A 27629-nucleotide genomic window follows, 5' to 3' on the forward strand; every position below is an offset into this window, starting at 1 on the left:
CTGATAAAATTCACGTCTATTATTGCCGCCACAGGTTTCCCATTGAAAGCAATGGAATTCCTAATGTGTCATAGAGTGACGCCAAGGGGCGCCTTTGGTGTCTGCTATGTGACGCCTCGGGGGCTTGACCATGCTTCAGTTGTTGATGCCTTGGGAGTGAGAATGGGTTGCAACATATAGAGTATTTCATAATCCTTTTGCCGAATGAGGGTGTCATTATAAGTTCTTTGAAAATGGGCAGAGTAGCTCATTGATTTGGTGCGGCATTTGGGACAGGGCCTGAAGGCAACACACCCTCTGCATGGCAGATCTGACAGATGATAATAGATGCTTATATGCACCATATTCACAGTATGGGTGTGTGATCTCAAGCCCTTTCCGTGACTGTAGATCGCAGTCTCAGTCTTAGAATGCAGATTTATTATGCACTTTTTTTAAGTTATTTATTTAATAACAATAAATTCTTTGTTCTTATTTATTTATTTGCACTTATATATAGCTCTGTGTGGAATATTGGCATCTTAAGTAAACTTTCTTTTCAGTAGATCTGGTATTGTATATGCTAGTACAATATGCCGACAAACTTACCCAGTAAAGCTTTTAAAAGTAAAATGATATCCCTTTTCCTGCTTAAGCAAAGTGAGTGAAGTGTTTCATTTTCTATAAATTACAATGATGTGTATGGACACTGGCATGGAGCCATATAGTATACACATAAAGGTGTAAATTTGCTTTTATGCATTTAAATTTTAAAGCTTTTAAAATGAAAATTATATAATAATTACACCTTAAGCACAGTGAAGTGTGTCATTTTATATAAATTACAATAATGTGTACGGACAGTGGCATGGAGCCATATAGTATACACATAAAAGTGTACATTTGCTGGCTCTTATCCTACACCAAGTTAATTTATACAAAATAGAAAATAAAATTGGTCCGAAAATAGATCCTTGAGGAACACCTGCCTTTACTATTGGAGGATTATAATTATAATTATTTACACACACTTCCAGTCAAATTGTTAAAGACTTAAGCACTGTATTACAAAAACCTATAAATTTAAGCTTTTGCAAAAGAAGACCATAATTCACAGAATCAAATGCAAAATCAAATATAAAGTGATTTTTTTATCATCCATAAGATGCGACAACTCAGCATTTTTTAGATTTCATCTCACCTTTGTCCCAAAGAATGCAGGTGTCTGATTAAATGCGTCTGCATTACTCATTGTGTGACTGCACACATGCATCCATCCGCTGAAACGCACAGCGCTCTGGTATGAGTGATTGCGCAATTTTTTTAGGTGTTGGTTCTGATTGTAAGGTGTGACATCTCAGGGAGGGGTGGAAGAATGTCATATATAAACCACAATAAACGTAGAACCTGAATCTAACAGCAAACCACAACACAGCGGTATCATGGACGGTAAGCTTCAATTTTTGATTTATTCAATTTGTACTGTTTTTCTAGCAAGGCATTTTCTTAAACCTTAAACAGTTATTTTACTATTCATGGTTTTATTTTTAAAATCAGTGTTTGGGGTCCAGCTGACTCCACTGGACTTGTCCTTCATTTTTAAAAAGTGTTATCTTCATCTCGGGGGCATGAGACTCTGTGACTTTTCCTAAATAATCTATCTAAACCTGCATACAAAATCAGGGCTTGATTTGGTTTTTCTAAAGGTGTGTACATTTTGTTTTACCGTTTAAGGTGTTTAAGGACCCCACATTGAAAATGAAAAAAAAAATTCATTTTGTTTGTCAAAAACAAACAAACAAATAAATCCAGTATAAATCTGAAAATTTCTACATTTAAATTACGGTCTGGTCCTACAGCATAAACACAAAGTGGAATGAACATTCTATCACACACACACACACACACACACACACACACACACACACACACACACACACACACGCACACGCACACGCACACACACACACACACACACACACACACACACACACACACACACACACACACACACACACACACACACACACACACACACACACACACAAACACACAGACAGAGGTGTGCGTGACCACAACAGAGAGCATTTTTATAGAAATTGGAAAATAAAATCAACAAAACTGGAATATATCTGAAAAGTTCCATAGATAAATGATGGAGTAATACAAGAGCACACACTCTAGTGTTTGTGCACCACTCTGGGTACTTCTGTTTAATAACATAGCTAGGTTCAATTTATTGCTCTGTGTACCCTTCACTTCTGTTCATTAAAGTTTCTTGGTGCTGTTGTTTTGTATTATATTGGTATTATTTACTTTTTAAAATTCATCTCTTGTTGTAAAAAAATAAATCATTTGTGATAAATAATTTTCTGAAATAAATAGTATGTGATTAAAGTCATGTCTTTTAGTGGTGACTTGTATCGTCTCTGCAATTTTATGTAGGCTATACTAATTTGCAAAAGCAGACAATTCAAAAATATCAGACAACAACAACAACAAATTCTAACTTTGACAAAAATACAGATTTTAAATGTATTTTAGAATGTTTAGATATATGTTCATAAAATATATATATCTTAAAGTTGTGAGAAGTTGAAGCATCAAGAAAAATGAAGTGAAAATGAAATGAGTCCCAATGGACCTCTACTGGATGTGGTCATTGCACTTTATTTCTTTAACTATAATTCCTAAAGTTCTTCCACAAACCTGCAGATAGGTATAAAATAGGTAAAAAACTACCAAATATCCACAAAAACACATAAACGTATGGTTAAGAAGTAAATTTAAAAATGATATATAGTACTTCCTTATGCGATCGATCACTCTGTAAAAGTTTGGGGTCTATCTGACCCAAACACCAAAAACGTAAACCGTACTTGAGCACTGATTGAGGGTTAAAGAATTTACTGCTTTAATATTTTCTATGCATGCCATTTAATTTGATCAGATTACAGTTTTTTACAGTCGCTCGTACACATTTCTCAATACTTAGGTCACTTTTTCAAAACTCTTCACACAGTTCTCCAAACCAACTTTCAGCTCGGCACAGCAGTTCATTTCACTTTCAAAATGCACTAAAACTACCATATCACTTCATACATGTCTCAAATCAACATATTCTTCCATCACACTAGCAAAGGTTGACAGACAACAAACACACTTTGTCACCCACAAAACAATGACCTAAAAAACATTAACAACAGGTAGCATTATACAATGTTTTCTTCTGTAAAACAAGCACACCTCTCTACTGTTTAGAATTCACTGCAATATATTTTACTGGAATGAATCAGACATGATGCAGTATGCTTCAATATATTTTATGTCTTTTTTTTTGTTGTTTTTTTTTTGCATAGACTAATTACAAAATACAAGAATTTGTACACACCATTCACCGATACAGATACAATAGGAATCAGCTGTGGTTGGTCCAATTGTCCAATTGTTTTTATAGCATTTCATTTTTAGATTCGAAATATATTTCATTACAATATTACTGTAGAAATGTAGCAAATTGCTGTCATATTCAGTTTTGTATTATGTTATTGTTTTGAACATAAGTTTAACAGTTTTGAAAACAGTATGTAAGCATGTGCAAATTGGCCTGTAAGTACACAGAGTTTTGGTGGTTGTTGTGTCGAAGTGAGAAAACAATTAATTTAATTTGAAAGATGTAGTCATTGAATGCATTTTGTGCCAAAGCAATGATAAATGATCCACAGTTTAGCCCACATATACACTTCTGTTGTGCTCACTGTGTGAAGAGTTTTGAAAAAGTGACCTAAGTATTGAGAAATGTGTCCTAGCGACTGTAAAAAACTGTAATGCTGTTATCATTTTTAGATATACATTTTTATAATCGTTGTTTATAAATGAATAATTGCTATTAATTTGAAATCCTTCAATATTTGTATGGTACAATTTCAGATAATTCTTTAATTGTTTATTTGAAAAATATGATTGAAAATAATTAAATTATATAAAAATATTTAATTGTATTTTTTTATTAAATATGAATTCTATTACCTGCATAAACATTTTATGCTCAGTAATTAGCTATTTTAAATAATTTCTATTTTTATATAAAAAATTCTTCAGCTGCCTCACAAATAATTTAACATTTGCTCATTTTTATACAGAGTTGAAGCTTCGAAATGTCAACCTGCAGCAGGTCCAGAACCAGCTCCGACACAAGACCGATGGCCTGAGCTCCAGCACTCTTGTGCTGCGCAGAGGACAGCCCTTCACCATCCTCATCAACTTTGATGGACGGCCATTCGATCCAGTGAAGGAAAAACTGGTCTTCCGGGTCATTCTAGGTATGTTTGTGTGTTTGTGCGTTTGCAGCCTCATCTCACTCTCTCTGCATTATGATTCATCAGTAAATAATCATATTTTCCAAATGCAGTTATTCAAATAGCTTAGAATCAGCATGAATGTGCAATAGGAAAGGGATATATATATACCAAGGTATTGGTAGCATGCAATGTTTTAGATAAAAATGATAGAAATCATTTAAAAAATGATTCTATTGACTATAAGTCATTGATAAAAAAAAAAAAATATATATATATATATATATATATATTGGTTTATTCCAATACATGCAAATAAAAAAGGTATTGGTAGCACTTTATTTTACAGTCTTGTTCCTCATGTACATACTATAATAAGTGTGATAACTAGGTACTAACCCTGAACCTACCCCTAAACCTAGCCTTAAAGGTGCTCAAAGCGATGTCACGCGTTTTTTAGTCCAAAACATTTTTTGTCAGATACAACAAACATCTCCTCACTATCCGCTAGCTGCCTGTCCCCTGAACACACTGTAAAAAAACACGGTCTCTGCAGACACCCGAGGCTCCACAAACGACAACAAAAACAAACCGGGCTAACCCGCACCACGAAACATAACAAACTGTTTCAGCCAATAACCGATAAGAAGGGTTTGGGGGGTTAGTGCGTGGATGAGGAGGAGGGAGGAGCTAGCCTTCGTTTTGTTTGACAATAGTTTAAACGTCAACAAGAAGTGCTGTCACCCGACATCGCTTAGAGCACCTTTAACCCATGTTGATATTACATTGTACTTTTTTTTTAGATAACTGTGAAGTAGGGGTGAAACGATTCATTCGTTTTCTCGATTACAAATCCTGACGATGCATATGTATCGATCTTGAAACATGTATTTTAAATCGTGAATCGTTTAGTTCGGTCAATATTCGATTTAAAATGCTAAGAATCGAATAATTTGCGATTCTAGAGCGATTCAGTGCTTTAAAATATATAGGCCTAAACATTAAATGACTACATGCGCGAATTAATGGAGGCGTTGTGCGGCGTCCTCACAGCTCTCCTTCAGGTAGGCCTACTCTCGCTGCACTCTTTACCATCTTTCACTGGATTTTGCTCGCGCTCGGTCCCATATAGCTCTCATCTACAGATTTTTGAACAGTCCATGTTTGAGCTCTCCTCAGGACAGCCACTGATGTTCACATGAGCAGATGACAGCTCTTTATCGAGAAAGCAAGTCTTGAGTCAAACCGCTCAAGCCATTGATTAAGCTGCCATGTCATTGTGCGGGCACTGCTATGAAACAATGCGTTCGTTGCGTGAAAACATCGCAACATTTGATAACATTCTATTTGATAACATTCTTATCAAATATTAAATGGACTGGACTGCATTTTATATAGCGCTTTCACAGAGCCAATGGCAACCAAAGCGCTTTACATATTGTAACACATTCACCCATTCACTCACTCACTCATACACCGACGGCGGGGTCAGCCATGCAAGGCGCCATCCAGCTCGTCGGGAGCAGCTGGGGTTAGGTGTCTTGCTCATGGACACCTTGACACTTGGTCAGGTGGAACCGGGGATCGAACCACCAACCTTCTGGTTTGTAGACAACCTAAATGAACCACTGAGCCACTGCCGCCCCTAAGATAAGATACTGAAGTTTTACGGAAATGGGTACCCGTCCTGACCAGTTGAAGTAAAACCCCACTTATTCAAGGGTGCGCATTTATTACATGGAAAGAGCAAACGCCTAATAGGTGTCTAAAATGCACACGCTTCCAATGAATGATGAATGAAATTTAACTTAATGTCGTTAAACTGAATGTACGAAGGAAACTGCTGAAATAACTATACTATTAATTACACTGAAATAAGAGCGCGTAGTTTATCCATCAATCAGATGCGAATTAAAGTTGCATTCATAATCGTTACTATAGCACAAGTAGACACCCGCGCGTTTTCTCTCAGAATCATAAGGAAAATGTTCAGTATAAAGAGAACAAAGAGCATTCCATGAGGAATACTTACTATTCCATGAGGAAAAGTTAGTTAAGGTTTAGTTGGGAAAGTTCATGGTATTTTTTAGTCTCACAATGGAAGGATGTTTAATGTACAAACTTTAACACTTTAAGGTTGTGCATCCATTAACACTATCCTACAAAATAGTTAGCATGATGAACTAACAGTACTTTTAAAGACTTTTTAAATCTTGGCTTACATTTCTACAAATGCTAATTTATTGGCTTTGGAAATATTTTTTTTATAATAATAGATTCATTAAAAACTAACATGAACTAACATTAACAATCGACAAAATGTCGTTTTTTTGTTTGTTTTTTGTCCCCACTCTCTGACCCCCCGAAGGCCGCTGTGTAATTCACACCCTGACTTAGACCCATTGGGGGAAGCATTTAAATAATCCTATGAATGAATGCATATAAATGTAGAATCGAATCGAATTAATCGAATCGCATCGAATTTTAATGTGAATCGCATTGAATCGAATCTTTCTGAATTTGCAAAAATCGTGAATCGAATCGAAAACATATGAATCGTGAATCGAATTGATTCGCTGCCTACCCAAAGATTCACAGCCCTACTGTAAAGAATAGGACAGATTGTCGTATGGGTTCTACACACGTATACACTATTGCTTAACAGCTCAGAGCTTATAGTAAGTCCGTCTTGATAGGTTATTAATAAAAACTAATTCCTTTATGGAGAACATGAGTAGTATTTGACTTCCAGAGGCCTATTTTTGTGTTTGAACCCGACTCCACTGTGTTCACCGCAGGGCCGTTGCGGGTGGAGATCCCGGTCACCGTGTCTGGAAGCCCTTCTCCATCTCAATGGAGTGCCATTCTGGAGAGGAGCGGACTGGACCCGAACGCAGGCCGTACGCAGACCGTATCACTGTTCAGTCCTGCGTCTTCCTCTGTAGGAGTCTATACACTTCACCTGAGTGTCGAGACCCGCGGAAGCATCAGAACACATGTGCTGGGACAGTTCACGCTCCTCTGCAACCCCTGGTGCCAAGGTGAGCAGGACCAAGAACTGTACATGAACAATAGTACCTGTATGAATTTATGTGTTCTGTTAAACACAAAAGAAGAAATTTTGCTAAACAGTTGCTGGTCCCCATTGACTTCTATAGAAAAAAAAAGAAAAAAAAATCATACTATGGAAGTCATGGGGTCCTGAAATGTTTGGTTACTAACATTCTTCAAAAATGTCTTCTTTTGTGTTCAACATAATGGAAAAACGTACACATTCAAGTCACCATGATATTCTGGACTCTAGATAGGCTATCATACATAGAAATGTTAGATTTGAAATGTATCTCATCAATATGGGGTGAGAATTGTTGCATTATTCCAAATAAATAGATTATGATCCACAAATAAATGTAAAGAGATTCACAAAAATATATCAAATTTACAAATAAATAGATTAAGATCCACAAATAAATGTTAAGAGATTCACAAACAATTATAAAACTCACAAATAAATAAAATGAGATTTGCAAATAAAAAAATATATTTACAAATGTGTTTTATGCCACAAACACAACTCTGCCTGGCATTTATTTGTGAACTGCTTTCTGTGCATTTGTAAATCCCCTCATGCATTTGTGGATTTTGGAACACTTCTAGCATTGACGTGCAGACAAATCCACAAATAAGTGGACTCCACCCACCCTTTACCTAAGCCAATCAGATAATGGCCACATTGAGCTGACCAATCGTAGCACGTTCTCGCTTCACCCAATCACGTTAGGCTTTATACGCTTGTCTGAAGTATAAATTCATTGGTTACCCGTAAGCCAATCACATAACGTTTGGTTATGACGTGTGTCATTCACCAGCTCAGCTGCATCGAACTTCCACTGTAAACACATGTATGATGCGAAAACGAAACCATCGAGCGAAATACAGAAGTGAACATGGCTGACCGAGTTTTGCTGCCATAACCTGATCCTCCATGAGTGCAACCAAGGGGGACACAATCACAACTATCGCCTTTCCGGCCTTTGGCCTACCCAGTTTCTTGCTGACGATCGGTAAAATTAAACTTTTATCAAAACCTGTCGGGAGTAGGGCCACGACATCACCTCCATTCAAAATGTTTACCAAACACTCTTCTTGTTCGCCTTCAGTTTGGAAATGCCAGGAATATTCTCCACAACAGAGCGAATTGCGTCCTGTGTCTCCATATCCGCGGTCGTTTTCGATTTCCCCAATCTTAAACTCGGCGCTTAGCGTCTACGTCACGGCTCTCAGCCCGCCCTCTGTTCGTTGATTGGCCGGCTGTTTTCAGGACGGAGTAAAAGTGAGAGACACGTCGATGTCTCAGACTAAGTACAGAAGCAAAATTAAATTGAAACCCCGTAGCCTACACGCTGTTACATCTTCAATGATGGTCATTTGGGCTGATATTTTGTCTTCTACATATATATGTATGTTCTATAGCTAGCTATTTGTCACAACGATTGTGCTTTAAAAGACAAAATCATCCGTTTTGTCATTTCTTACATCGTGTCTACCCCGCGTGAGGCTGTCTACAATGGACAAAGCAAATGTGCAAATGATGTGTCCTCAGTAGTTGCATGTAGTAGCCGCTACAGAAGAAGAAGAACGGGCAAGGAATCATCGTGTCTCGCTGCGCCGCGTCCAGTGTAGACGCACAAATTATGAATTTTAATGTAGCCAGCATAGTCAATAAAGAAGATTATAGAGACGTCATATATCTTCAGGTAAGAAAACAGATGTCATGGGCAAAATGTGTTAACATTGCAAACATGTTAGTTTTACATGATTTGAAACTGCTACGGCAGCGAAGATAATGGGCTATTTGCTTTTGACGTGCCGCTTGAGTCTGGTGTACAGAGGGTGTTATGATGCTCGGGATCTGTGATGATCATAATTTGTATGTAATCCTGAGTTGATAATAAAGAATAATAAATATAAAGAAGGCTTAAACTCCAATAATCTTTTGGAAACGGTGTTTTAACCACACAAACAGCACAATTTGAATGAAGCGCCCATTACAGATGCTTTCAGGGGTGCAAATATCTGCAAAATTAATCAGATCCAGTTCTCGCCCCGAGTGTAAAGCCTAACGTGATTGGTTGTAGCGAGAATGTGCTACGATTGGTCGGCTCAATGTGGCCATTATCTGATTGGCTTAGGTAAACGGTGGGTGGAGTCCACTTATCTGTGGATTTGTCTGCAGGTCGATGCTAGAAGTGTTTCAAAATCCTCAAATGCGTGAGGGGATTTACAAATGCACAGAAAGCAGTTCACAAATAAATGCCAGGCAGAGTTGTGGTTGTGGCATAAAAAACATTTGTAAATATATTTTTTTATTTGCAAATCTCATTTTATTTATTTGTGAGTTTTATAATTTTTTGTGAAACGCTTTACATTTATTTGTGGATCTTAATCTATTTATTTGTGAATTTGATATATTTTTGTGGATCTCTTTACATTTATTTGTTGATCTCAATCTATTTATTTGGAATAATGCAACAATTCTCACCCCATACATCAACAACACACATTATTTGAGAAATCATTTGTTTGTAGGACTCGATTTAAAAAAAAACGGCATCATCTATGCTAAGATTTACATTGGAATTATTGTATATTTGAATATAAATTAATAATTTCTGCTTTAAAATCTGATTGGTTGAGCCTTGGTCAAAGTTAATGTACACACTGTCAGCTAATAAACTATATTATTATATTATTATAAAATATAATTTTTAAGAATATTAATTGATATACACTACAGTTTATAAGTTTGGTGTCTGTAAGATTTTTTTAACTAACTAACTTTTTTTAACTAATGCTAACTCTTATGCATTTATTTGATAATACAGTAAAAACAGTCAAATATTATTACAATCTAAAATCACTGTTTTCTATGTGAATTTATTGTTCAAATGTAATTTATTCCTGTGATCAAAGCTGAATTTTCAGCATCACTACTCCAGTCGTCAGTGTCACATGATCCTTCAGAAATCATTCTAATATGATGATTACCTGCTCAAGAAACATTTCTGATTATTATCAGTGTTGAAAACAGCTGAGCTGCTTTAGATTTTTGTGGAAACTTGCATTTTCAGTATTCTTTGATGAATAGAAAGTTCAAAAGAACAGCATTTATTTGAAATAGAAATCTTCTGCAACATTATTAATGTTTAATGTCAGTTCTGATCAATTGAATGTGTCCTCGCTTTATTAAAGTATTCATTTATTTAAAAAAATTAAATCTGATCCCAAACTTTTGAATGGTTTAGTGTAATATGTTGAATAGTGATGTCTTTCATTGCCATAGAACTTCACCTACATACATACAAAACCCTTAGCTGTGGTAAAATCACTGTAATGCACGGCTTATTGCTTTCATTTGTTGTCATTGCCAAGCTCACCCTCTTCTGTGTTTTTCCACAGGTGATTCCGTTTTCATGCAGTCGGAGGGTCTGAGGAATGAATACATCAGGAATGACTTCGGTCTGCTGTTTAAAGGTTGCCCTGAGAACCTCCTCTGCAGACCCTGGTCTTTCGATCAGGTGAGACGTTTGACTGTTGACTCTGAAGGCACAGCACTGAAAAAGCTTCTCATTAACACCTGACACACATGTATTTTCAGTATGAAAAAGGAATACTGGACATCTGTATGAAGTTGCTGGAGCTGAGTCCTCAATCTCAAGCCAACACGAGGACCGATCTTATGAACCGCAGCAGTCCGGTGTATATCGGTCGTGTGATCTCAGCTATGGTGAGGCGGATCTCCTCTCATTCTCTGCTCTACACTCACTCTTCTCTGTGCTAATGTAGTCTCTCTGTCGTTCTCATCAGGTGAACAGTCAGGATGATAAAGGAGTGTTAATGGGGAACTGGTCAGGAAAGTACAAAGACGGTGTAAACCCCTCCATGTGGACCGGCAGCGCAGATATTCTCAGGAAGTGGGCAGAAACACAATTTAGCCCTGTGAAATACGGACAGTGCTGGGTGTTCGCTGCTGTCATGTGTACAGGTGAGACCAATATGAGTTCTTACACTACCGTTACAACGTTTGGGGTCAGATTATTATAAAACCTTTTTTTTTTATAAATGAATATTTTTAATTAGCAAGGATGCATTAACTTCAGTAAAGACATTTATAATGTTACAAAAGATTTGTTTCAAATAAATGTTCTTTTGAACTTTCTATTCATCAAATGCATCACAGTTTCCACAAAAATATGAAGCAGCACAACTGTTTTCAACATTGATAATAATCAGAAATGTTTCTTGAGCAGCAAATCATCATATTATACTGATTTCTGAAGGATCATGTGACACTGAAGACACTGAGTACTAATACTGAAAAATGATGCTTTGATCACAGGAATAAATTACCTTTAACAGTATATTCACACAGAAAACAGCTATATATACCACTATATACCACTATTTTTACTGTATTTTTTATCAAATAAATGCTGTCTTGATGAACATTAGAGGCTTCTCTTAAAAACATAAAAAAATTATACAGACCCCAAACATTAGAATGGTAGTGTATGTCCTTTAAAGTTTTAATTTACCCAGAAATCTCACAAACCGGTATGCTGTTATTTTTTGTGAAACACAAAAAGAGGTGTTAGGAAGAAAGTTCAAGCTGCTCTTTCTCATACAGTAAAAAAATGGATGGTGATCTATGCAGCCAAGCTCCAAAAGAGCCAATGGCTTTGTGTTTTTCGGATTGTGTGGAGTAAAATAATCTGTGTTTGGGGGTGTGTAATGGTTAGGTTTTTGTGTGAATGGCTATGTTTTTGTTATTCCTTTAATGGGTCACTGGTAATAGAATTACTGCAGTTGATGATCGATATATAAAATGCATGTGTTTGTGTAACAGTAATGAGAGCCCTCGGCATTCCAACTCGAGTGATCACCAACTTTAACTCTGCTCACGACACAAATGAGAACATGGTGATTGAGGAATATTTCTCAGAGAATGGGGAAAAGTTGTCCATCGGTCGGGATAGCATCTGGTGAGTTACGCCTTGAAAGCTAAAAAGTCCTCTTGTCATAGCTATGTTGCTAAAACATTCACGACCGTTCAAAAGTTTGGGGCCGCAAAGATTTTTAGATGTTTTTGAAAGAAGTCTCTTCTGCTCAAGGCTGCATTTATTTGATCAAAAATACAGTAAAAACAGTGAAATATTATTACAGTGAAAAATAACTGTTTTCTATTTGATTATGTTTTAAACTGTAATTTATTCCTGTGATCAAATCTGAATTCTCAACATTACTCCAGTCTTCAGGGTCACATGATCCTTCAGAAATCATTCTAATATGATGATTTGCTGCTTTATATTTTTGTGAAAAATATTTTTTTTGCAGGATTCTTGATGAATAAAAAAAATTCAAAAGAACAACATTAATTTGGAATAGAAATCTTTTGTAACATTCTAAATGTCTTTATTGTCACTTTTGATCAATTTAATGCATCCTTGCTGAATAAAAGTAATAATTTCTTCCAAAAAATAAATAAAACAAAACAAATCTTACTGACCCCAAACTTTCGAATGGTAATGTACTTTTTTGTGTGTGTGTGAAGTATTTTATTGTGTTTCTTTAGAAGTTTTAAGCTGTGCTTCTTATTAGGATTCAGTACCTTTACAAATAAACATGACTTGGTTGCGGTTGAAAGGAGCAATGCATTGTTTCAGCATTTTTAATCTGACAAGATGTGAGTTAAAAGTGTTTGGGCTTTTTCAGGAACTTCCATGTGTGGGTGGAGAGTTGGATGAAGAGGCCTGATCTGGGTGGAGGTTATGATGGCTGGCAGGTTCTTGACCCGACGCCACAAGAGATGAGCGCCGGTCGGTCAATGCTAATGCATATAGAAAACTCATATGCTTTGTATCCCTGCATGCAGAAAAGACCAATTGCTTCAAAGCATGCTGTTATTCCAGCAGGGATATGATGCTGTTGATGCTAAAACATAAACTGAATCTGTCACAGGAATGTACCGCTGTGGTCCTGCTGCTGTGAAAGCCGTTCATGAGCGGAAAGTTAACACGCTGTACGACGTACCCTTCGTTTACGCATCAGTCAATGCGGATGTGCATAGAATGATCATCAGAGATGGGAAGATATTATCAACCAGCATTGACAAAGACTCAGTCGGAGCCCTGATCTGCACCAAACGTCCCTGTCCAGCCATGGCCATGCAGGACATCACCTCAGAATACAAAACTGTGATGGGTAAGAGAAACCCTGAGACACAATAAGAAAAATACTTACTGTTCAATAGATATTTATACAAAAAAACAACAATAACTGATTTCTTTCAAATTTAGATGGAAAGCCATTTATGGTTAGAAATGTGATTTTATCTTTCCATTTTTAAGAGGAAGTGTGTAATTCATCTAGTATCAGCAGCATCAGCAAAATATAAAAAAGAATGGTTGATGTTAAACAAGACTTTGAGGAAATATTTTAACATTAACTCAGCATCAATCAAAATCTATTTTAATTATATTTTTAGTTTAACTCTTTTTATTGATGCATCTCAACAAGAGAGATATAAAAGTAAAAAAGACGATAAATCAATTTTTTTACACATTAGCAGATATCAAGATGAGATCAGAAAAAAAGTATTTCTTACTCTCTGAATACAATTGTGTATGCTCACACCAAGATAAACAGAAAAAAGAAAAAAAATATTTTTTATTAATTTTTTATATTTAAATACTTTTGTAATATTCTCTTTCAGCTCAAACTGGTGGAGGTACTACTCCAAGAGTCGGTATGTTTTAGCATTTGTCTTTTCTTCCCACATTAATAATGCTCTTTGATTGTTTGAGTGATATAACAGGGATTTTTCATGTCTTTTCATGCAGTTCCTAAGGGCGTTGGAGTTTCTCTCCAGCTTCTGAAAGAACCTGTTGTCGGAGAAAACATTTCTTTCATCGTCATAATCACTAACAACATGCTAATGACGAAACTGCTGAGAAAACACGTGAACGCTCAGAACAAAGAGTACAACCACAATCCCACTGGAGCCTTCTGGGAGGCTCATGATGATCTGAAGATCGGCCCGAATGAAAGTAAGAATTCTGCAACCGATATTAAACTGAACAAAGTTAACTGAGTTAAAATGTACTTGAAACCAGTTGTTTTTCACAGTTACTCTGTTGATTTGGCAGAAATATAAAGCCACATTGAAGTAATCGCAACATTTTACAAAATTACATTTAAAATTAAAAACCCAACCTTTCTTATTTTTAAGTTGTTAACTGGACAGCAGCACTCATGGAGTCATGTGACTAAAATGTAACACACTACTGTGTGACATGTTTTTATATGGAATGCACACTACATACTATTTTTTTTAAAGAGGACCATTTATTATAGAAAACATTTATAATGTTTTTTTGCACAGTATATCAGTGTCAGTGTTTCTGAACTCCATGAAACGCCTCCATTGTAGTCTTGAATTTTTTCCAGAAACGAACACGTCACAATAGTCCTCATTTAAATAACTCATATGGAGAATAAAGGGGCTAGTTAAGTTAGCTGGTTGAGTTAGTTAGTAGTGTGTTGAAACTGGCGGTTATGGTAAGAGCGGGACATTTCCCAAACACACTCGAAGCACTCGATCAATCACAACACACTGATCCAGCCGACCAATCAGAGCACAGTGTGCTTTTCAGAAGGAGGGGCTTCATAGAGACAGGAACTAAACAGAGCGTTACTGACAGACCGGGAAGAGTTAAGTCAAGTCACCTTTATTTATACAGAGCAGCTTTACAGTGATAAAAGAGAAATTATTTAATGTTTAATCTGGATAGTACTGGACTACATGATTTTGACTACCTCAAAAATGTGTTGAAATTATTCATTACGAATTGCGCAATCAACTCCATGATTCCTGTCTGTTGTTCTCCACCAGCTGTGACTGTAAAACACGAGATCTCCTTCAACGAGTACAAGCTGAAGGAGACTATGGAGGATTGCATGGTTAGCCTGGCTGTGGTTATCGAGGATGTGAAGTCTCAGGAGAGAGTGTTGGCTACAAAAGAGTTTAACATCACCAACCCTGCCCTCAATATACAGGTATTGGTGGCCCATCATAGACATTATATATAGCCTACATATATATATATATATCCGCACATAGTATACGCTCATCAAATACTTTCACTTCAAACTCACTAAATCCCAGCCTCAGCCCATTCAGAAATGCCAGTACTTAGGCAGAAACCTATACATAGGAGCCTGATAAAAATGTTAATATTAAACAAAAACTTTAGACAGACTTAGAGGCTTGTGCGTCTGAAGTCTTCATATATATAAATATATAAGGGATGCACCGATATGAACATTTTGGATGAAACCGATAATTCTTTATATTTGTAAGCCGATAACCGGTATATTGGCCGATAAATAACATTATTATAATTTTATTTAGCCGATATGATAGACTTGCTGGTGAACAGCTGAAGGAAATAATCCATTATTTATCAACTTTAATATATTGGCCAACTTTTATAATTGGGCCGAAATCGATTAACATTAAAAATTGACATATCGGCCGATACTGATATGTGTGACTGATATATAGTGCATTCCTAATATATAAATATATATATATATATATATATATATATATATATATATATATATATATATTGACCTCCTTTCATGGACAAAACAGAGTCTCATCCTACGATGGATTGCAAGTGCAGTTTCATGTTGACTTTAAGAAACAGCCCAATTTTGTTTTGTGACTAAATTAAAGGTTTCGGGTTGTTTAAAAAAGATTTTTAAAAAAACGATAAAATAAAAAAGATATTATATAGATTTTTGGCATAAATGAATTCACAAGTAATAAAGCAATTTACTAAGAGCCCTGTGTTTTCTTCCAGATTCAAAACGAGAACTCTGTCATCATGAACACACAGCAAGTTGCCACGGTAACCTTTACCAACCCGTTCAACTTTGTAGTGAGCGGTGACCTCTTCGTAGTGGGTTCAGGACTCTTGGAGGAGAGGGTTCAGATGAGGTACATGAAGTGTTTCATTTCAGTTTTTAGAGCGATCGATCACAAAATGAACGCACAAAAATAACCATGTAATTCAGTTAAATTACTGTTTTTCAAATAGGTTTCCCAAACATTTTATGTAGTCCCAGTATTTTAGCACACACATGATTCCCATGGTAAAATTAGCTGACATACCTGACGCTGAAGGGCGTCTAACAGTCTAGTACGTACAGTAATATCTGTAAAGTGGGTGGGTTTGTTCCTGAAATTTTGACATCTTTATCTTGTTTTGTTACGGGTGCTGGGATAAAAAGGGACCCAAGAGCAGATTTATCAGAGCGCTCAATTTATTGTCCAAAAATACACAAAAACAAAACACAAATATTAATGGTAGCTGAGCCACCAAGCAAAGGGTGGGACAGAGGCGAAATCCAATATGCAGGCAGGGGTCAAAACCAGAGGCAGATCCACAGCCCCGGGGGTAGAGCCAGGGAAATAGTCCAAAATAAGAACAGAAGTTCAAAACCGGGTGAGCAAGCCAAAAACAGTACAGGGACTAGCCAAATCAGAGGGAAAAAAAACAAGATTAAATAAAAAGACAAGGCATGTAAGCTATGCATGACTAGAACAAGACTGTTTTTTTAGGACAGTAGTGAAACGGATAGTAACCAAGACAGAGAAGCAAAGAAAGAGAGAAGCATAAGTAGTGGAGAAAATCCAAGCAAAATGTGAGACAGGTGTGTGTGAAGGGAGACAGGTGTGTGTGTTTGCACTGATTAGAATGAGGTGCAGCTGTGAAGGCAGAGTGAGAGAAACTGACAACTAAGACACAAAATAAACACAACAGAGGAGCTGATGATCAAACCATGAGTCCTGACATGTTATCTTTGACATCAGTTTCACTGCAGCTGTGTCTGTTAAAAGTGTCAGTACACACTTGTTGGCCTGCATTGCTCAAGCACTAAAATCACAGGTTATTTCAGTTTGTCTGTGTGTATTGTGTAATCATATGCAAAACACAGAAACTTTAGTGTACATTAATCTGTGTGTTAAACCTGCAGATTTGCCCCATTATACAATATAAACTCTGAGACTTAAAGGGTTAGTTCGTGGAACTACGAACTAACCCTTTAAAGTAGTGGAGCAACATAATTAAAGTTAAAGGATCAAAATGATGCTTTAAATGCAAGTTTGTTTAAGTTTTCTGCAACACAATTGTTATATAAGCCTTGATTTAATCTAGATTTAAGGTGAATCCTAATTGTTTTTCGTGTAAATCACTAACCCTAAACATGAGCAGTAGTAATAGTGATTTCCCTGTTTTCAAATGTCCTGTTCTTTATATCTCAGGCTTACGGTCCAGCCTCGAGAAACCATGAGGAGGCCCATCCGTTTCATTCCCTGGATGACGGGAGACAAGATGCTTCACGCTAGTTTAGAGTTGAAGGATCAGTCCACCATTCTCCGTGGATTCAAGACCGTCACTGTTCAAGCAGCTTAGAGGGAAAATCCTTTACAGATGATTGTGAACACTCAACATGAAATACTTAGCTATGGGCTTGAAACACCTTTAGAAATTACTTTCTCTTTATTGTGTAAACATTTCTTTAATATCACTGTTAATTGAATCACTCTGAATTTTGTGTGCCAACTGCCAAGTTTATTTTGGCAAAAGCCTGAAAATAAAGTTTTATCACATTATGCTTGTTTGCAATCTGTCCACATGCATTTGCCACCAGAGGGCAGAATAGTGAAGCCACTCACACCGGAGACTCTCAGGTTCAGTGAGTGCACAAACTTACTGCAGTGAAAACATTTCAAACACTGGCATGTTGAAACACATTACAGTTATTTTAGAAAAGGCTGACAATGTATCACAGAAGATTATGAGCATTAAGTAAAAATAAAAAAGACCACACACTACACTAGTCCTTCTTTAACTTGAGGTAGTTTTGTGTCCCATCATGGTTGGGATTTTAGTACCATATTTAGGGGCCAAGCACCGAAGGTGCGGGCACCTATTGTAATTGTTCCGGTTCTTCGTCTTCTTCTTCTTCTTCTTCTTCTTCTTCTTCTTCTTCTTCTTCCGACTGGGCGTCTATGGCAGCCCATAGAACCATTTGCGGGAAAGTTGTTTTGGTTTGACATTCTGATAGAGGACAGTCCCAACATTAAATACACCAATTTTGGTGTCTCTAACTCATTGCCTCTAGCGCCACCACCTGTCCAAAATTTCACTTTTATTATGCTAATAACTTTTGAACCGTAAGGCCTATCGACAAAATTCTTTCCCCGAGCTCTGATTCCAGAGCTCATGACGATTTGATTGCACCCTGTGGCGTAATTTTCCGTCATAAAAATATGGCCGCCATTTTGAATTGTTCAAAAAACCTACTTTTTCGAACTCGTCCTAGACGGTTTGTCCGATTTTCACCCAAATCGCACCAGATCATCTTCAGGCAGTGGGGACAAAAAGTTATTGTTAAAGTTTATTAAAATTGATTCGTCAAACCGTTTTTGATAAACGCACGAACAAAGCGCAGCGCCACCTACTGGTCAGGACTAAAGACCATGCCGACTAAAAGTTATGGATTTCGTGACGATAGACGAAACCGTTTTCGTATACCTCAGCAGCAAATTTGAGGCATGCTGCCAAAATGACTATTAAGTCTTTATCTCTGCAATGCCTTCATATTTTTACACCAAACTTTGTATGTGTCATTGTCACCTCACTCTGACCACATCAAATTGATTTCATAACTGCGCCACCTATTTGTCGAAAGTGATAAACCATTAAATTATCTTAAAAGTTACTGTATATATGATTTTTCAGCCATTTTGCCAAAATTCTCTTAAAATGTCTTTAATTGCTCCTTGCTGCAGTTGGTCTGCCACTCCCACCCATGATGGCATCTGTTACCGCTTCTTACGCTTGACCCCGGTAATGGCTGCTTGCAGCTATATTTTGACTTGTTTTTGTTGCATGGCCTGGATACGTTCAACACTTTTTTAATGCATATATTTAATTTTTCCCACCATTGTCCTAGACAATAGTAAATAATCTAACAGAACTAAAAGCCATAAAACTCACACCCCTGGTTTCTCAGACTAGACTTTAAGGTAGTCCCAGACTAACATGCATGTTTGACCCGTTTTAACTGAAAGGAACTTGCACTGAAAACACATCTTAAAATATATCAGTGCCATTGTTTTGTCTCAAGATGCACACCAGTAATGTTTTTTTCTAAGGCCTGTTTATAACAGCTACTTAAAAGTCCAAATTAAACTAAGGCCTAATCCTGGCTTAATCTAAGCCCTGTCTGTGAAACCTGGCTTAAATACTCTCAAATCCTTATAAGAGCAAGTTATGAGAAACAGTTATAGTGATGCTAATACTGCCAATTATTCCATGAAAACATGATTTTTCCTCTGTAGCGAAGCTGTTGTCTTCTCACTGTGTGTGTGTTTCTCTGGGGCTCGGTGTTGTTGTGATCTCTTCTGACAGCAGATGCAGCATTTATTGATCCATATAATGTAGGAGTAACAGAAAACTGCTCAGTGCTGCTGCTCTATTGTGTTTCTGTCCCTGAAAGGCTGGCAAACACTCCTCACGCCGAAAGCAGTAGTCACTAACAGAGATGAACAGTAACAAACTCCCAGTTTATCACAATAATGATCTGGCACAAAATGCATGGCATTTTGAACAAGGACCGATGAAGAATTGCTGTTATGAATCAAGTATGATGGGAGCATGCATGAGTGTTATGAATGTTTCCTAATACACAGAGACATATTGAAGCAAATTTGAGCCATTTCATTAAGTAATGTTACTACAACCATAATAACTATGGTACAGATAGATCTCCATTTTCCATTTGCCTTACAACATGAATACTTACTACTTCTTATATTAAAGGGATAGTTCACCCAAAAATGTAAATTCTGTCAGTAATTACTCTCCCTCATGTTGTTCCAACCCCGTAAGACCTTCGTTCATCTTTGGAACACGAATTAAGATATTTTTGATTAAATCTGAGAGCTTCATCACTCCTCCATAGGTTTCTTCAGGGATTAAAACTTGCCAGCCCCGAAAAGTTATTTAAGACATCGTTAAAATAGTCCAAGTGACTACAGTCGCTCAATCTTAAGTTTATCAAGCGACGAGAATACTTTTTGTGCCAAAAACAAACAAATATAACGACTTTATTTCAACTATTCATTTCCTTCTCTGTTGGCCTCTAGTCAGTTAACGTAGTGTGATTGCGTAGTGCTACGTCACACGTAGGCTCACTATTGGCCGACGCTGGTCATGTGTGTGATGCGTGTTACGTACAACAACAGAAGCTTGCTATTATACTAGTGAACTGAGTCGAGGCCCACAGAGAGACAGACCACCAACAGCCAAATAGACAAACACAAACTGGAAGAAACTCACATATGAAGCCTCCTGTTAGTCCACTGATCCATTACATTCCAACAAAAATGGTTTGGTTACACTGTAAAGGGTCCATACAATCCAATTCAGTGAAGTATTTAGTCCATAACACATTTATATATCAATAAGCATCCACGGAATGTAGTAGTAGCATTTCAAGTTAGCCGATAGAGCTATCACAACTTCGACATATTCTATATTCTAGCTTCATTTGAAAAGTAAACATTAAAAAAAATGTGATGTCAAAATGGCCGTTAACCCCTGAACTTTTGATGGACAGGTCATTTGAGCCAATCGATCCATGATAGAGGTGTCATCTGGTATCAATAGCCAATGAGAGCCAATGATGGCACCTCCCTCTCTTTGATTGACAGTAAATCGATCCAGTTGCAAGAGAGTATGGAAATGACTGTCTTTTCTGAAGGCCAATGAATTTCTGTAAAGATTGATATGCAGCTTTAGTGGGACAATTCATCTGGTCATGTGTGAAGTTCGTGCAGCAAACATGCTCCTTTGGGGCCCGAATGGGGCCATTGCGGGCAGCCCACTGTGGGCTCAGATACCGGCGTGAAATGCGGGGCACGTGTGGCCACCACACTATGGGACCCAGGTGAGGCCCCAGTGGTACAGCCCAAAGTGTGGGCTGACTCTGGGCAGGCACACAGTAAGTAGAGTGGGCCCCCATTGGGGCCAGTTGTGGGCCCACAGCAAACCCTTTAGGGGCCCATGTGGGGCCATTGTGGGCAGCCTATTATGGGCCCAAAAACCGGCGTGAAATGTGGAGCACGTGTGGGCCCCACACTATGGGGTCCAGGTGAGGCCCTAGTGGGACAGCTGAAATTAGAGCGGGCCCTCATGTGGGCTGGATGTGGGCACACTGTGGATGTAGGTGCAAAGTTTGAGCACACGGAGTGTGGGTACTTTACCATACGCAGAACAAATTGCACTTGTTAAAGGTAGCAGCAGCAAATCGAGGGTCATGTTTAAAAAAATAAATAATTATTTACAGACATTAATAATACTTATAATTAATAATAATACATTGAGATTTATTTTTAACCAGCAATAAAAAAAGCAATAGAGCAGTTTAAAACAGCAATAAACACACAAAAACCGAACCACACAATACTTAAAATAATTAAAAACCAATCCCCTCAGTAGGTTTTCTCTCACTGCAGTTCTCTTACGAGAGGTCCTCTCATATTGCGTAAGTTGCTTACGCTATGGGTAACGTCATACGGCTCGTAGGCTGCTTCCCTGATTTTCATCATTTTCAGCAAAGCTCTTCGCATCGCTGGACTCTGAGAGAAGCCGCCGCCGTCGAAACCAGCGACCAGCATGCAGAGGAAAGCGACTGAGGAAGCCGGACGTCTTCGCCGCCGTCAGCCTTCCGTGCCTGCTATGCCATCCGGCGACGAGTATCCTTTTAGTGCTATTGCTTTCTGTGAGTGTTCGCCGCTGCGACACTCACTTTCTAAAAGAGCGCGAGGCGTTTTTCTAAAAATGCCTCGCATTTCCTGTGGCTCGTGCAGAGCCCCGCTCAGCGCCGGAGACCGCCATGTGATCTGCGCTCTCGGCCTGGGCCCAGACCACGCAGCCCTTGATTTGGAGGCTGTGTGCACTGTGAGGCGCTTCCGCTGACGACCCTGCGGGCTCGACTCGAAGCCTTCAACGTGGAAGCTGTCACTCCGCCCTCTGGACCGCGCAAGAAGAAGCGCCGTTCACAGAGACCACCGGAGCCTGAGGTCACACTGGAATGCTCACCAGAGTACATCCCGCCAGCTTATCTCTCTCCTTCTCCGCCCCTCCCGGACGTGCAGCTGCCGGCTTCGGCCCTCACTGCCGCCGCCTCAGGGGATGATGCTGAAGGAATAGACCCAGGTGACAGCTATTCCATCCTGGCATCGGACAGCGAGGAGTGGTCGAGTTCTCATCACTCAGCCTCCTCCTCGATCCAGGAAGGCTACAAAAGCTACTGTAGCGGTGTATTCGGCAGCCAACGAGCTGGTAATGCAACCTGCTCGCCTGCACACAACCGCCGTTGCTACGGCAACCCAGACAAATCTCTAAAAAAACCTTTGAGTCCCACCGCGGCTGGACCACCATTGAAACATCTCGCCCTGTCAGTCCCCACATGTGAAACAGCCAGCCGTAGCTGTCAGCAAGCCGCCGTATTGCGCGCGCCCATACATCTGGTTCAGTTTTCAGAGCCCACTAATTGTGGCGATCGGAACCAAGAGGCTATTCTGCCCATGGCTATGAATGTAAGTCACGTGCCTGCTCACGCTTACTAATAAACGCCCGGCGCTGCTCGCGCATCACAAAGAAGGGTATAATATCTGGTTATCCGGTTCAGGCCGATGGTGTCATAAGTGTAGATAAGGTGCTCACATCTCAGTATTCACCCCTACACACAAGCACTATACCCATGTCTCTCGGTCTCACAGAGCCCACTCTCTTAAAGCTGCCGAATGCCGCTTGAGTGTTATATGTAGGAAACATGGCCACAACTACGTGGCCACGCCTACTATCTGACCGCTCTGTTGCACGGCCAAAGCAGCCTCATATCGATCAGGTTATGAATGTAAGTTATGTGCCCGCTCACGAGCGCTCACGCTTACTAACAAACCTTTTGCCCCGGGCGCCGCTCGCGTATCACAAAGCTATCACAAATGCTCCACATTCAAAGCAATCAGGCTGTCACATGTGAAACAGCCAGCTATCGCTGTCAGCGAGCCGCCGTATTCGAGCGCCGAGGGCGCGCGCGCTGCGCCCATACCTCCGGTTCAGTTTCCCGAGCCCACGAAGTGCGGCAATCGGAACTCGGAGGCCATTCTGCCCCTAGCTATACATGTAAAAACATGGGAAGCGATTCCAGGGATATCAGAGTGGTTGCTAAGCTCAATAAGACAGGGCTATTCACTACAGTTCGCTCGCCGTGCCCCTCGCTTTCGAGCAAGGACCGAGACGAAAGTGAAAGCGGAAGTAGCGCATCTACTCCGCGCAGAAATGGCCAAACTGCTGTGCAAAGGGGCTATAGAACCAGTACCTCCTTCTTTGAGCGAGTAAGGCTTTTACAGCCTCTATTTTCTCATACCCAAGAAGGACGGAGCTCTAAGACCTATCTTAGATCTGAGACATTTGAACAAAGCTCTCATGAAATGACCATTCAAAATGCTCACGACCAGACAAATCCTCGCACAAATTCGCCCGAGGGACTGGTTTATTTCTCTCGATCTGAAAGATGCTTACTTTCAGATTCAGATAACACCCCGTCACAGGCCATTCTTGAGATTCGCCTTCGACGACCAGGTATATCAATACACTGTCCTCCCATTCGGCCCGTCTTTAGCACCCAGTACATTTACGAAGTGCATGGACGCAGCTCTCGCTCCCTTGAGAAAACAGGGCATGCGGATTCTGAACTATTTGGACGATTGGCTGATTCTGGCACAGTCAGAGATAGAACTTTTATCTCACAGAACAGTGCTCCTCAGTCATCTGGAAAGCCTGGGTCTCATGGTCAACTAGACCAAGAGCTCATTACTGCCCAGTTAGTCAGTTTCCTCTCTGGGGATATAACTGGACTCTGTGGCTATGACGGCCCGTTTATCGACAAGGCGCACGCGCCGTGTGCGACACCTGGTTGCGTCTTTCCAGAAGGGCAGCGTCGTTTCTCTGCAAACGTTTCAAGAATGCTGAGCTGTATGGCCTCAGCTGCAGCAGTGCTTCAGCTGTGCCTACTGCGCATGCGCCCGCTACAACGCTGGTTGAATGCTCGTGTGCCTCATCGAGTTTGGGCTCTCGACTGCAGACGAATCAGAGTGACTCAGAGCTGCGTTTCAGCTCTGCAGCCCTGGTTAGTGGCCGACTGGTACCAGCGGGGGGTGACGATGGGGGCTGTCTCATACCGAAAGGTCATCTCGACGGACGCCTCCAACCTAGGTTGGGGCGCTCTCTTCGAGGGCAGACCAGTCTTTGGCCTGTGGTCAGACCAAGAGAAAAGCCTTCATATAAACTGTCTGGAGATGATAGTGGTCGAGAACGCGCTGAAGCGCTTCCTCCTGTTCATACAAGAACACCACGTTCTAGTCCGGTCAGACAAAATGTCTGTGGTGTCCTTCGTGAACCGTCAGGGCGGTGTCATATCTATGCGATCTGATGGAACGCCTCCTCGTATGGTCTCAGCACTTTCTGCGCTCGCTGAGAGCTGCGCATGTGCCAGGCCACCTGAACGACGGCCCAGACAAAGTGTCCAGGGACAACGTTCCCCCAGGGGAATGGTCCCTGCATCCCCAGACAGTCCAGTTGCTATGGCGCCTTTTCGGCAAAGTGGAAGTCGACCTGTTTGCATCAAAAGACAACGCTCACTGCCCGATGTTCTTTTCGAAGAACAAGGACGCGCTGGCCCAAATCTGGCCCAGCCACCCACTTTATGCTTTCCCTCCGCTCTCTCTGTTGCCACAGCTAATCAAGAGGACCAGGGAAAGGCGCCACTCGGTGCTCCTTATAGCACCGCGATGGGAGAACCAAATCTGGTTTTAGCTAACACTTATGGAGGAAAAGATCTCCTCTTTTCTCCAAATCCTGAAGCCTGATTGGTTCAGGTCTGTGCAATAGGCATGTGCCGGTATCAAATTTTCATGCTGCGATTAATTGATTGAGCTTTTATCACGGTATACGGTATTATCACGATATTTTAATAGCACAAGAGAAACAGGTTAAAAAAATAAACAAACTTCAGTTTTGTCCACTTAGTAACTTTAATAACTTTTTAAATAACAAAAAGTACCTCAAACATTTAAATACAAATAAATATAAATAAAACAATACACAATACAAATGTATAAAGTTAGTAATTGTACTATCAAACAGAAAGTGCAAACTGCAAAATAACCACTTTTGTTATTTGTTTTTAAATAGAAAAAACACAACTATAAAGAATCAACAATAAACATTTTCAACCTGCGATCTCTTCTGGACTGGCATGTGTTAGTCCTCCAGATTGAAGTGCAAAAATGTGAGCATGTTCACTTTTTCTGGGTTGAGCTTTGAACGCTGAGGTGAGAGGATGTGTCCACTGGCACTAAATACCCTCTCTGAAGGAACACTTGTTGCAGGAATGCAGAGAAACTTCTCAGCCACGGTAGCAAGATGAGGTAGTTCTTCAGCATGCAAACTCCACCACTGCAATGGATCTGCCTCTGATTTTATTAGTGGCACAGAAACATACACTTTTATCTCAGCTTCAATCTTTGACTTAATGTTGCCTTCACCCTCCTGCTCCTCTGCTCTCTGCTGCCTTGTGGAGGTGATTTTGTTGAGCAGGGTGGCCAAGCTTTGTTGCTGTTTTTCAGGAGGGGGTGGGAGGTGGGGGGTGGGAGTTGTGCTGCTTTGCTCTGTCTGGGCAGCTCCCTCACTCAGTGTTGTCATCTCTGCCAGTTTTGAGGCTTCCTCAATGCAGCAGTTGACTGTGGCATCAAGGTCATCAGAAAAGCTTCCCTTAAACCGGGGATCAACAAAGCTTGTCAAGTCCATCACCTTCTTTGCATCGGCAGTGTACCTGGACTCAAGATCTGACTTCATTACCCTCTTCAGGTCTTTGGTGAGGGCACTGTCTTCATTTTTTACCTCAAGAATGTCTGAGATGATGTGACTTAGCACCGGCCTTAGGGCTGACAGACTTACTCTGCTCTCTGAAGCCAAAGCATCAGTAAAAGCACTGAGTGGTTGAAGGATTTGCAAGACTTGCTCAATGACTGCAATATCTGCATCCTTTGGCATCAAATGCCATGCCCCTCTCTCAGTTGCCAGTACAGCACAGACTGCCTGCTGTTGTTCAATAAACCTCTGCAGCATTTTCTGTGTCGATCCCCATCTAGTGACTACGTCATGGATGAGCGACCTCTGAGGGATGTTTAAGGCCTCTTGTTTATTTCTGAGCTCTCTTCTTCTCTTCCAACTTCTTGAAAATCCCTGCACCAAATGTCTACAGCTTCGGACAGCTGTGTCCACCCTCTGATTTTTCAGAGCTTTAGAAATGGCCAGATTCAAGTTGTGGCCAAAACACCCAAACCACTGACTGGGGAAGGTGGTGTCATTCTCGAATGCCTTTTTCATGTTTGTAGCATTATCAGTTGTAACACTGACAAGACGCTCTTTGTTGATGCCCCACTCCTGCAACATGTTATCAAAAAATTCCCTGATATTATCAGCAGTGTGGTCTTCTGGAAAGAACTGCGTTTCCAGGCAGTTTGATTGAAGTTTCCAATCTGTGAGGTAGTGGATGGTGAAGCTGATTTATGGATGTCCACTTCCTCCACTGCTGGTCCATAGGTCAGTTGTTGCTGCATACCATTTTCCCTGGGCTATACGCTTGCCAACATCCTCTTTTAGACTGTTGTACATTTTGGGTAATTCTGTCTTCGAGAAAAACTTCTGTGAGGGAACTTTGTAAAGTGGAACTGTCGTCTTCATCAGTTTCTGAAATCCTGGTTTTGCTACTGTGTAAATTGGTATCATGTCCTTAGCAATACAATATGCTATGGCATGGTTGATTTCCTTGGCCCGATGAGATGAGGGTCCATATGAAGCCTGACGCTGGAATGCCTCTTTGACTGTTGGCTGGACGATGGCTTCAGCTGAAGATGAACCAGCAGGACTGCTAGATGCATGGCCACTCTGTAAAATAGGGAAGAAAAATATTACTTCATACCTCTGAAAATGTCAATAAAAGATGCTGTTCAGACAGAGAATACAGGCAAAGTAATGCTAACTGAAAATTTGTTTTTCGTTTGTTAGATTAAATATATAATTTTAATTTTTGTAATTTTGTAATTAAATTAAATTAATATTAAATATTATAAACACATGA

General features: G+C 39.7%; 2 protein-coding genes across 5 annotated transcripts in view; one reads left to right on the forward strand and one right to left on the reverse strand.

The window, feature by feature from the left end:
* anxa13 (annexin A13) overlaps positions 1 to 1278 on the reverse strand; it is a 20501-nt gene extending 19223 nt beyond the window's left edge. For 2 of the 3 annotated variants that reach the window (XM_077244223.1, XM_077244220.1), the window contains exon 1: positions 1181 to 1278. The gene's annotated coding sequence lies outside the window, so the exon portion shown is untranslated. The remainder of the gene's footprint in view (positions 1 to 1180) is intronic. The other variant, XM_077244221.1, reaches the window with a different exon arrangement.
* Positions 1235 to 18021, forward strand: LOC143751606 (protein-glutamine gamma-glutamyltransferase 5-like). Of its 2 annotated transcripts, XM_077244198.1 has the most exons (14): positions 1235 to 1428; positions 4122 to 4301; positions 7076 to 7318; positions 10737 to 10855; positions 10936 to 11064; positions 11145 to 11322; positions 12184 to 12319; positions 13050 to 13153; positions 13296 to 13538; positions 14050 to 14082; positions 14177 to 14383; positions 15229 to 15392; positions 16205 to 16341; positions 17671 to 18021. In XM_077244198.1, the coding sequence occupies exons 1-14, from the start codon at positions 1422 to 1424 to the stop codon at positions 17819 to 17821; spliced, it is 2031 nt and encodes a 676-aa protein (XP_077100313.1). In that variant the 5' UTR covers positions 1235 to 1421; the 3' UTR covers positions 17822 to 18021. The 2 variants fall into 2 exon arrangements, with proteins under 2 accessions (XP_077100313.1, XP_077100314.1); XM_077244199.1 differs by lacking the exon at positions 7076 to 7318 and having other exon boundaries at positions 1387 to 1428.
* The last annotated feature ends 9608 nt before the right edge of the window (positions 18022 to 27629 follow it).

The sequence above is a fragment of the Siphateles boraxobius genome, unplaced genomic scaffold (genome assembly GCF_051911475.1).
Source record: "Siphateles boraxobius isolate OS27281-9 unplaced genomic scaffold, OSU_SipBor_1 26, whole genome shotgun sequence".
Taxonomy (NCBI): domain Eukaryota; kingdom Metazoa; phylum Chordata; class Actinopteri; order Cypriniformes; family Leuciscidae; genus Siphateles; species Siphateles boraxobius.

What these genes read in the sequence shown, in the direction of transcription:
- LOC143751606 (XM_077244198.1), top strand. An exon ending in AGGTACTACTCCAAGAGTCG is followed by an intron (nt 14,083 to 14,176) that starts GTATGTTTTAGC and finishes CTTTTCATGCAG; the next exon opens with TTCCTAAGGGCGTTGGAGTT. An exon ending in GAAGATCGGCCCGAATGAAA is followed by an intron (nt 14,384 to 15,228) that starts GTAAGAATTCTG and finishes GTTCTCCACCAG; the next exon opens with CTGTGACTGTAAAACACGAG.